Source organism: Phaseolus vulgaris, chromosome 1 (genome assembly GCF_051622355.1).
Source record: "Phaseolus vulgaris cultivar YP4 chromosome 1, ASM5162235v1, whole genome shotgun sequence".
In the NCBI taxonomy this organism is placed as follows: domain Eukaryota; kingdom Viridiplantae; phylum Streptophyta; class Magnoliopsida; order Fabales; family Fabaceae; genus Phaseolus; species Phaseolus vulgaris.
Window position 1 is genome coordinate 41,830,041 of NC_143498.1, and position 12,302 is coordinate 41,842,342.

Consider the following 12,302-nt stretch of genomic DNA (forward strand, 5'->3'; position numbering starts at 1 on the left):
AATGGTTTAGAGAGACAATGCTCACAAACTCTAACACAATTTGTGTATAGTAACTTTAGTCTTCATTCAACATATCAATACATGAGGTAGGCCTGCCTATTTATAGATTTAGGAGTCTTGAAAGAGAAGTAAAAAGGGTAGAATGGGAAATGGGAAAAAGTGGGCAGCCATAGGGTTTGACTAAGTCAATCCTATATTCTAGGCTTATCCTTCTAGAAACTAGGTCAAAATGCCTTCAAATGGGCTAGGAACAAGCTAGAATGCTACCCACATCCCCTATTATGCTAAAGACACTTTATTCTAGCTTATTTATACTATTTGGACCCCTACAAATGAGCTCAACTTATTTACAACTTTTTTCTAAATATTTAAGAAGACTAATAGGAAGAACTTCAAGTGCTCTGAACCTTATCCATTCCTCCTATTTATGAGGTCTTCATTTGCTTATTGAGATGACCCTTCACACTACAAGAAAAACATCAAATAGAAACCAATTTGTAGGGACCAAAATAATTAGTTGCAATAGTAACTAAATTAGAGATCATTTTAGAAACTAAAAAAAAAAAATTGGTTTCTAAATTAGTTTCTATTATTGTTAAATAGTTTCTAAATTGGTATCTAATTAGCTATCAAGGTTTTAACTACCAATTATTTAGTTTCTAAATTTGGTAGCAAAAACCTTGGTTTCTAATTAGATACCAATTTAGAAACCATTTAACAATAATAGAAACTAATTTAGAAACCAAAAATTTATTTAGTCCCTAAAATGGTCTCTAATTTAGTCACTATAACAACTAATTATTTTGATCTCTAAAATTTGTTTCTATTTCATGATTTTCTTGTAGTGTCATAGTTGGCATCCTTGGTCATCTTCTTGTGGACTTGGTTTTGGAGTCTTTGTGGGTTTGCATCACCTAGTTATGGCTTTTTCTTAGTTTCATAAATAACAACACCAAGAATTGGAAAGAAATATAAAAGGTAGCCTACACAAAACAAAGAGCTACAATATTATCTGGAACAAAATTCTATGTTACCCTTATTGGCACTTCATTACCATCATATTAACAAATTAGTTTCCTAAGTGGTTACGGTATAAACAGAAAAACTGATAACATAAAAAAGCTTAAGGAAAAGTAGAAATTAAAGGAATGAAATAATAAAAAAAATAAAGAATTGATTTACTTGGGGAAGTATCAGGGGCAACCAAAGCAATGCCCTTAGCAGCAACGACCTTGAGCACCAGCAACGACACCTTGAGTACCAAAGACTTCCAAACACTCAAAACCATAAAAATATTTGAAAACACAAGCAAACAATAAAACAAAATTCATTCAAACAAACCTAACAAAAAAAACCCAAAATTTCATATATATATGAAAAGGCGAGATAGATGACAAACAAACTTACCAAAGCTTAGTGTTGTCCAGGTGAGAAGTGAGGAAGAAAGTCGAACAAGAATGTGAGACAATGAGGAAAGACGGTGAGGAAGAACGTAAGACAGAGACGAAGAAAGCAAGTAGGCAGAACGCAAGAGCGAGGAAGAAAGCACGAAGAACGCCGCGAGAGGGAGACACAGTGTATTGTGTGTTGAGTGCATCTTTTTTTCACGAGAGAAGGAAGAAGAAAAGTTTTTTCCCGAAAAATTAGATTATATTTTATTTCAGTTTTTTCTTAGATCCAAAAGGCCACGTATAGATAACCGTGGCTTAAAGTATTACAATTTTTATAATCGTGGCTTAAAGTGTCAACAGGTTAAAAACTGTAGCTTCTTATAAATTTTAAGCCACATCTCTAAAATTGTGTCATTTACTATGTTTAGGAAACAATTTTATACTTATGGTATATTTTAGCATTGCCTAAACTAAAAAATGTTGTAATGACGAAGAGCGTGTCTCCCACCCGAGTGGTTTGCGAGATAGTGGAGTTGGCAAAATCAATCGGAGCAGAAGGTGTTACGGGAGGACAAGTGATGGATGTGAGTTCAGAAGGGTTGTTGAGTGAGGTGGTTTTGGAGAGATTGGAATTCATTCACCTTTGCAAATTGGCAGCATAGCTGGAAGGTGCGGTTGTGTTAGGGGAAATAATGGGGGGTGGGTCGGACGAGGAAGTTGAGATATTAAGGATGTTTGGTCGTTGCGTTGGGTTGATGGGTCAGGTTGTGGATGATATTCTGGATGTTAATGAATCGATGGAGGAATTGAGGAAGACGACGAGGAAGGACTTGGTGGCTGATAAACTGACATATCCCAAGGTTTTGGGGGTGGATAAGTCTAAGGAGATTGGTTGAAAATTGGTGGAGGATTCCAAGGAAATCTTGGCTGGGTTTGATACCCCAAAGATAGCTCTACTCTTTGTTGTAACTAATTACATTGTAGGAAAAATTAATTAGGAAATGAAAATTGATGCTTTGACAATTCTTGGAATGATATACAACTCTTGATGTGATGAGTTTAGAAATAAATATTTATAATAAAGGCTAAATTTATAATTAAATGGTATAAAAAAATATTAAGATAATATTATTCAGAGTTATAATGTACTTGCATAAAAACATATAGATTATCTATAAATCATTACTCTTAGAAAAATGAAAATGATACATTCACAGCAGTATGCATCTGTTTATAGTTCTCAAGACTTACATGGTAAAGGGTGTTTTCATCATTGGAAAAAAAATTGGGCAAACAAAAATTCGAAGGGTGTTTCTGTTATTGAAGGAAAGAGTTAGATTTTGAAATGTACAAAACTGTGTTAGGGAAGAAAGCGGGTTTTCGTTAACATGGATAGTTTACACTGAACAGTTTCTTCCAATTGTTGTGCGAATGGAAAGACGAACTGCGAACGAAAGTCCATGTAGAGTAAGTCAAATGTTAAGTATTTGTACTTCATTCAATATAACACAAGAACAATTTATAATCCAGAAACCTAAACAATTGTGTTGGATTAGAATTTTGTGAATTATTTGCAATATTGTCCAATGAGGTCAATAGCGAAAGAAGTTCAATAAAGTCACCGCTTGAGACTTACAATTGCAAATAATTAAAGGATTTATCAATATACATTAAGAAATCTTTCACACCGATAACAACAATAGGTTACACAAACTCCTCAAATGCATCAGTAATCTCAATGCATGTGTTCAAGTTCACTCCACTTTGAAAGCATATCCCTCAAGGAACATGCACAACATTGTATTGTTTGGTTCCTAAGGTGATGAATTTAGTTTTATTCTTTTGGCAGGATTGGTTGTGAGGTTCGGCGGGGTTCTTGGTGGCTAAACGTGATGTATCTCCTAGCTTCATTTGAGTGAGAATACATCAGGGATATTTGGTATCAAATTGTGAAAATATGCAAAATGTATTAGAGAATGGTGATTTGTGTATTTTTTTTTTAAAGTAGTGTTTGATAAACTTGAATAAACAAAGTTTAAGCTAGGTAAATACATTGTTAAGCTATTTCTATTAAAAAATGAGTGTGAAAAATTTTGTTAAATGCAACTTCAATACACACAATAAAGAAACTCTTAAAAAACTATTTTTTGCAAAACTTTCATTCTTTGATTAGATGCAAATAAAAAACATGCAATATTAAAATATAAGAGATTAGAAAGATTTATACATGTTATTTTTAGACTGGTTCATCTTACAAATCTAAACTACGTTTAGCTCTTGATCAACACCATCAATGTTCCACTAATATAGACTAATGTTACAAGTTACAAGCCAAATATTACTTGGACCTAAATACTTCCTACTAAACTATAACTATTATTTGGATTCAACCACTCCAAAAATATTCATTGGACATAATCACTTCTAACTTAGTACAACTATTGTTTGGAATAAAACACGGTTGACTAAAACACTTTAATAAACAAATGCTATTCTTAGTAGGTGGGTTTATGGCTAACTCAACCTCATAAATTTGGTTTGTAAGGTAGAAATTAGCCCCCTATTTATAGCCGATTTAGGATCTCCAACAAGAGCTGACAAGAGTTGAATAACAATGATATAATAATGTCAAAGAGCTTTACTATGATTATTTTTTAATGGTTTTGATACTATCTTAGTAAGTGATTTTATGCTTAACTCAACCTCACAAAATCAACTTGTAAGGTGAGGATTGCACCCCTCTTATAAATTATAATTCAAATTTATTCATAGTATACGTGGGATCTCTAGTAATTATGATCTAAACAATAACACACTAAAAGAAAATAACATCCTATCACAAATACTACTTTCAGTACATTCTTCTAGATTGCTATGAAGACAAACAATATTCTTCTTCACAAAAGCGAAGACTAAGGTCCAAACAAATAGCTTTTCTCTTTTTAGCGTAAATCATAGGTTCTTACACACCTTGCTAACTTTGTACGATTGGTGCGCTCTCCCTTGAGCGAAACATTTCTTAACCACAAATACTTTTGTTGCGACTCTTACTTATATTCTCATTTACTAAAATGGGAGACACTTGCATAATATTTGTGTTAAAAAGATTTTTTTTGTAAGAAATTTACAAATATAAGATTCTTCACTAGTCATATAATTCAGATATGAAAATTGTTAGAATGTATGGCCTTAAACGAGAAGGGTGGGGGAGGGGGGGGGGGAGTGAATTGTTTAAAGGGAGTTTTCGAAAACTTTTTAAGCTATAATGAAATTGTTTGCAAGAAACCAGATTAGGAATTCAGTTAGCCAAGAAACAAAGCTCAAAACAGTAAAGCACCAGAAAAAAATCGGTTGTTTCGAAGAAACAATCGGTTTTTTATACCAGTAAAAACAACAACAACTTAATTTAAAGAGTTTAAGGAAGAGAGAGATGCACAAATAGTTTATACTGGTTCACTCTTAAACCAAGAGCTACATCCAATTTCCCTAAAACCACTGGAGAATCCACTAAGTAATCAAAACCAGATTACATACACACACCACCAAAGAAGTGACCTTGATCCCCTCAAGAAACATACTTTCTTTGGCTCAGCACACACACCAAGAATGTTGATCTTGACAACCTCAAGAGCACACAACCCTTCTTGGCTTTACAACACCAGAATGTACAAAGTATTCAGAACGAAATACACTTGTTACAGAATGAACTGAAATCAATACAGATGTAATCATATTCCACTCTCTCTTGATAAACCAAAGCTCAAAGATGAAAACTCAAATCTTTGAAAAACAATTTGTGAAAAACTCAAATTTGTTTTTCTATCTCCTTAAAAAAATGAGATGCATATAAAATTACCTTCCGGACTCCATTTTCTGGAATATGTGTTCCGTATTTCTTTTTCCAGAATAAATTTTTTGAATTACGAAATTTCTTATTCGGAATGGGCTTTTCATTTTTGTTTCTGGATTTTCATTTCCAGAACACAATAATCACTCTTCCGGATATTCTTTTCTAAAATGTATTATTTCAATTCTGGATTTTATTATCTGTAATAGAATTTTGATTTTTGTTTCCAGATTTTTATTTCCTAAATTCAACAACCTCTTCCGGATTTATTTTTCCAGAATATATTATTTTCAATTCCGAATTTTATTTCCAAAATAAAGGGTATTTTTGGAAATTAAAATAATATGTTGGGTGCAGGTTAAAAATGATTGGGTGTAAGAAGCATTTGCCTTGAAAATATACAGGTGCCGGAGACTTAAACCAATAGGGTTTCAGCGGTGTAGCTTGGGCCTAAGAATGGTTTGGGCTCTAACCAAATACTTATTTACTCCTGCTATTTACAATTCCATATTCTACTAAATGCACCTCTTTAAATCTTTTTTATTTAAAATGATATGTTTACTTTCATTTGATCTTTTTTTTTGTTTCATGCTCTAAAAAAATGTGTTAGATTAAAGCGGACTGTTTCTTCCTGCACCTCCATATCTTCTTCTGCCACCTCCATACACATCATGAAAATACATTTTTATCCTTTTTTGTCACCCTCATAAACTAGTTTCTGGATTATGTAATTCGGAAAACATTTGAAAAAAGACTTCCGGATTACATAATCCGGAAGCTAAATAAGAGTTCTGGATTATGTAATCCGGAAAGTAATAATGCATCTCAAAAAAGGTTTCCGGATTACATAATCCGGAAGCTAATTATAAATTTGAAAAATGACTTCTGGATTATATAATTCGAAATATTATAGAGGGACATTTTTGAAAATTCAAAAATTTATGGAGGTGAGAGAAGAAGGTATGGAGGTGCAGAAAGAAACAGTCATTAAAGTGTTTAGAGGAATATGTTTTAGAACACTCTACATCTCAGCAAGTATTTGTCGGAAAAAATCTTAAAAAAGTACCTTTATAAATATTCAAAAAATAATTTTTTTTCTACATAATGCATTCTGAAATGTAAAAAGAGTGTTACAAAAATTAAAATTAGTTCTTTAAATATTCTGAAACATTTTGGAATACATTTTTGTTTCATAGCATTTGAAAAATACTTTCTAATTTGTTTTCTTAATATTGTGAAAATTACTTTCTAATTTGTTTTCTTAATATTGTGAAAATTACTTTCTCAAACATAAAAATAAAAGAATATTATGAAAAGGATAAACAAATAATTCTCAAGCATTTTGTTAATCTCTTTTAGCATTTCAAAATACTAACTAAAATACATTTTATTTTCTTAAAAGAAAGTATTTCCTATAATATAAAACAAGGAAGAAAAAATAAAGATAAATATATTATTGAAATAAAAGAATTAAAATGAGTGTCTTTTTTATAATATAATGTAATAGTATATATTAACATTCCTTCCCCTCATTGAGTATAAAATTTACCTTTATCAATTAATAATTTTATATACACTACTACAAGAAAATCATGAAATAGAAACCAATTTTTAGAGACAAAAAATAATTAGTTACTATAGTGATTAAATGGTTTCTAAATTAATATCTAATTAGAAATCAATATTTTTGCTACCAAATTTAGAAACTAAATAAATGGTAGTTAAAACTTTCGTAATTAATTATATACCAATTTAGAAACCATTTAATACAAACTAATTTAGAAACAAAATGGTATGTAACTTAATTATTATAACAACTAATTATTATTTTTATTTAAAATTAGTTTTTATTTCATGTTTTTATATATATATTTTGCAATTCACATAGATCCACTTTTTATGGGTCCACTTTTCATAATTGAGAAGGTTTGGGAGTGCTCGATGTGTTTTGGTTTGACTACCTTAATCTTTAATCAAATTGGTTGAAATATTGCTATCAGTGGTGTGATTCCAAATATAAAATAACATTAATAAATTTGATTTCATATCTAAAAAGATAAAGTATACCTAGTATGATTTCCGTGTAAATATTTTTACATTTATTTAATCCGAAACTACTTATATAATGCATGGCAAATTACTATGTGAGTAAGACCCATAATGGTAGTGTTATGGAACTGAGTAATACTTTGGACTCCAAGAAAAAGAAGCAAATAGTGTGACCAAAAACTCATCTATGGATGCTGCTGGTGCAACCCTTTTGGGTTACATCTTCTCCTCCTCCTTAGCTTTCCTTCTTCTCACTCTACTTTTGAAGTACTTTGGCATTTTACGAACCAAAAATGGCAGTGTTGGAGCTCCACCATCTCCACCGTCGCTTCCCATCATCGGTCATCTTCACCTTGTGGGTTCCATCATACCGAAATCATTGCAAGCTCTGGCTCGCCGTTATGGCCCTCTCATTCAGCTCCGTTTAGGTGCCTCAACATGCGTAGTTGTATCCAACGCCCAAGTCGCCAAAGAAGTCATGAAAACACATGACCTCAATTTCTGTAACCGACCCCAGTTTGGATCCTCAGAGAACTACTTATACAAAGGCTCTGATTTCGTCACTGTCCCATATGGTCCTTATTGGCGCTTCATCAAAAAGCTTTGCGTTACTCAACTTCTCTCCACCACGCAGCTTGGGCGCTTACGGCACATCCGGCAGCAGGAGATAGAGAAGCTCTTGAAATCTCTCCTGGAGTGTTCCTCTGAAGGCAGGGAAACGGATTTGAGCCGTGATCTTTCTGCTTTGACCAACAATGTCCTGTGTCGGATGGCCATGAGTACGACCTGTTTGGACCACGACGTTAATGATGGTGAGGATATTTTTGGCCTGGTGACAGAGTTTATGCACTTGGGAGCCAAGTTGAGCATGGGTGAGGTGTTGGGACCATTGGGAAAATTTGACTTGTTTGGGTATGGAAAGAAGCTTGTCAGAATAGTTGGTAAATTCGACCGGATTATGGAGCGCATCTTACAGGAACATGAAGCGAACAACTCCGAAAGAGGGGACATGATGGATATTCTATTGCGAGTCCACAAAGATCCAAATGCTGAGATGAGGTTAACAAGGAATGATATCAAGGCCTTCTTCCTGGTAAGTTCTTATCTTTTGCCTTGGATATTCACTGTTTTTTTATGTAAAAAAGTTTCACATTTTTAGAACGGAGTAGAGTAGAAAAGTGACTATAGTTTTTGTGGTGTGTTGCAAGGATATTTTCCTAGCGGGAACAGACACGTCTTCAACAGCTTCCCAATGGGCCATGGCAGAAATCATGAACAATGCAGGAGTGTTGACAAAGGTGAGGGCAGAGATTGAAGAAGTGGTGGGTTCTAGCAGGTTGGTTACTGAATCAGACCTTCAAAATCTACCTTATCTCCAAGCTGTTGTGAAGGAAGTGCTAAGACTCCACCCTACGGCACCGTTCACTATTAGAGAATCAAAAGAGGACTGCACCATCAACGGGTATGATATAAAGGGCCAGACACGGACACTGATAAATATGTACGCCATCATGCGGGACCCAGAAGCGTGGGCGAACCCAGAAGAGTTTATACCAGAAAGGTTCTTGGTAGACGACAGTGATGAGACGAAGGGTGGTGATTTCAGGTACCTTCCATTTGGATCTGGGAGGAGGGGATGCCCTGGATCTTCACTTGCCTTAACGGTTATACAAGGGACAGTTGCATCATTGATCCAATGTTTTGATTGGAAGACGAAAGGGGGAGAGAGAGTTTGTTTGGAAGAAGGATCATCATTTTCTACAGGATTGGCAAAACCACTTGTTTGTTATCCTGTCACTCGTTTTAATCCTTTTTAAATCTACACTGCTGTTATCTCTATCAAAAGTACTGTTCTGTCATCTACTATGATGTTGTTTTTAGGTTCATCATCTACTCATTCACCATTGGTGTTGTTTGTTACCACTGTTGTCATGTAACTGTGATTTTGTAAACATATTTATAGTTTCTGTCAAATAATGAGGTGTCTCAGTGTGCATTGTGCATTGTGCTGTCTTCAATTAATTAACCAACTAAAAGGAGAAATCAAAAAGAATATTCGTTTTAATTACTTAATATCTTTGTTTCATAGTTTAGTAAAAAAAATTAATTACTTGAAAAATAAAAAATTTAGATTTAAAAGTTATTTTATTATTTTAAACTGAAAAATACTTTTATATTAAAATTTATTGAATACAGTCAGGTCTAGCTTAAAGAAATTGTATCAGTTTGGTTGGATTCATACTTTAATGATCAAAAAGTCTAGTTTCATCCGATCCTATATTGGATAAATTTTTTATTCAAATTAAGTACTCAAATAAATTTAATTTAATTTAATATATACCTAAATTCATTTAGATTGTTGGTTGAATGGACTGAGCTAAAATTAACCTCACTTCAAAATTCCTAAAGTATTGATCAGGAGTGCCTCATTGAAATAACATGACATGATATTGTTCACCTATTCAATGTAGCTTTTTTCAAAATCAGTTGTGACTATAGCCAAGGCATAGATATAAATACCAAAAAAAAAAACATCTCATGGCAGTAATGTTGTTCTTCTATTGCTTGATCCTCCAGTTCACCAAAATGTTGCAAAGTCAGCAGCCCACTAATTAGTATTGCAGAAAATAATTAGATACAATGAAATGATAGAATCCAAGTTCGAAACAAAAATAAAATACTTTGATTGGTTAAAAGTTTCTCTATAAACACTAATGACAGGAAAAAAAATGGCTTTTCCGAAGAGCTAATTTTAATTATGCACAACTATGCACATAAGCTTAATTTTAGTTTATAGAAGAAGTTTATTTAATTATTAATGCTTATCTTCGTCTTAAATATAAGTACTAATGGAGATGTTTATCTAAACAGGATTTAGAACAACTTGTAAGATGAAGTGTAGCTATTTTACCTGGATGGAGAATAGGAAAAAGCATGCAATTAAGGCCTAACAATGAATGGAGGTTGTAGAAATTGTCAATGCCCTTGTCAATGTGAAACATCCAAGCAACCAGATACCGATCAAGTTCAAAATGAAAGCAACAAATTGTAAGGTAAGATGATTGATCTTTTGAAGTTTTTAGTTCCAGATAGAGTCTTGTATGCAAGCATCCCTGTAAATTGCCACAGTGAATAAAAGAAGGTAGTTTCTAACATGAAAGTATCTATTGATATTGATTTACATTCAGCTTATGAAAAAAAATCATACATGGAGACAAAACAAAATCAAATCTTATTTGAACTTAAGTACATGATAAAATGCTTAAATTTAGTTATTCAAATAAATTTTGTGTTGAAAATATTTGCAGTTAAATGAATGTAGTTGAGTGTAGTGTAAAATCTGTAGAACAAATATAAATTATTCTCATGTGAAGCTGAAGTTCTTATCTCTTGAAGTTTGGTGTGATTTGAACATATGGAACTTGCAAAATCATAATTATGAAGACATGGCACAGGTATATGGATAATAGAAATTTGTGCGGGATTTCATAGTTTGCGTGATTAAGGTAAGGCTCTTGAGATGAACTGAATGCATTGGTTAACTTTAAACATGTTAGCAGCTGGTGGCATGCTTGAAAGTACCTTAAATAGATTTTATGTTTATTTTAGGTATTATCATTCTTCACCAATCCTTACACTTTTATTTACTCGTCCTTCATTGTAGAGTCTATGTATTGCAGGTTTGTCTAATGGTTATCAACAGTTTTCTACCAGTTTTTCTGTTGTCTCAGGGGGGAACATTTTGTCAATGGGGTGCAGAGAATTTCTAGCCAGAAGATTCCCACTCCTGGATTCTCAGTCAACAGGAGTCACTCACATATGAACATAGATTATAATATTAATGGAGATGCCTTTCCGGTGTAGAGTCTACTATGGTACCACTGTCACAACTTCAGTAGCAGAAGCAGCATGTTGGTGGCCAAAATAGTCATGTATTATTGCAGAACCTCAACAGTCAAATGGGTATTGGAGTGAGATCTGGTTTACTACAGAAGCCAATTACAAACTCAAATGGTGCTATAAATAGTGGATATGGCTTAATTGGAAACAATATACAGCTTGCAAACGAACCTGACACTTCTTTCAGCTATGCCTCCACTTATGCCAATTCACGTAAACACTTGCACCGGCACTTTGATCAAAATCAGAAACAAGTAAGGTAATATTTTTCTCACTCCTTCTAATTTTGTTTTACCTGTAACCCAACACCTGTATTAAGCTTCATAACCTTTTAGGACTATGTTTTTTTGTGAGTATACACATCTGTGTGTCTGTATACATATTACATGTTCTGTATTGAATGATAGCAAAGGGTAATAATGTAAGAGAAAGTTGTAGACTAGGGTACAAAAGAAATTGATGATTAAGTTTGTGTATGGAGTGAAAGCTATTAGTGTAAGAATATTACGTGGCACCTCACGATTATTTATCTTATTAATTGATCAATTACCATAATTATCATATTATATTATTGGTAATTACTTGATGGACGTAATTACTATTACCATAAATAATTAGGGTTGGGTGTATTATAAAAATAGAGATGACCAGACAACTAAAGGGACACCCTCATTCCCTAAAGGGATTTTCGAGCCTCTCATCTCTTTGTCTCACTACTCACATAATTCCATTCTAAACGATACACCCTAAAGGGGAAACCGATCAAGATCATGTCTTCGTCCCTCAGCCATACGATCACAGGTCTACTAGGTATTATTTAATCATTATTCTCGTTTCATTATATGATTAAGGAATCCTAATCCAACATGTGGTATCAGAGCGTTTATGTTGCTTAATCGATTCTTCTTTCGTTTTCCCTAAATTTCACTAGTGCAAAAAGAAGAAAAGGATACGCTTTATTTAGTGCGGCTTTTGCGCTACCAGCTTTCGTAAAAAACGCGGTGGCATTTTTGAAATTTTTTTGATTTACGAATGCGGTTATTTGAATAGCCGCATTCGTAAATCAAAGCACTTGATTTACGAATGCGGTTTTACCTTTAACCGCATTCGTAATT

General features: G+C 33.2%; 1 protein-coding gene and 1 pseudogene across 1 annotated transcript; both read left to right on the top strand.

Annotated features, from left to right (window-relative positions):
- The first annotated feature begins 1,876 nt into the window (after positions 1-1,876).
- On the top strand, positions 1,877-2,389 carry LOC137814107 (heterodimeric geranylgeranyl pyrophosphate synthase large subunit 1, chloroplastic-like; annotated as a pseudogene).
- Positions 2,390-7,392: 5,003 nt separating this feature from the next.
- LOC137814103 (3,9-dihydroxypterocarpan 6A-monooxygenase) lies at positions 7,393-9,261 on the top strand. The gene is made up of 2 exons (XM_068616675.2): positions 7,393-8,380; positions 8,496-9,261. Exons 1-2 carry the CDS (start codon positions 7,475-7,477, stop codon positions 9,102-9,104), a joined length of 1,515 nt encoding a protein of 504 aa, XP_068472776.1. The 5' UTR covers positions 7,393-7,474; the 3' UTR covers positions 9,105-9,261.
- The last annotated feature ends 3,041 nt before the right edge of the window (positions 9,262-12,302 follow it).

Excerpts from the sequence above, each read along its gene's own strand:
- LOC137814103 (XM_068616675.2), top strand. The coding sequence starts at position 7,475 with ATGGATGCTGCTGGTGCAACCCTTTTGGGTTACATCTTCTCCTCCTCC. Across the intron at positions 8,381-8,495 it reads ATATCAAGGCCTTCTTCCTG|GATATTTTCCTAGCGGGAAC; the intron begins GTAAGTTCTTAT and ends GTGTGTTGCAAG.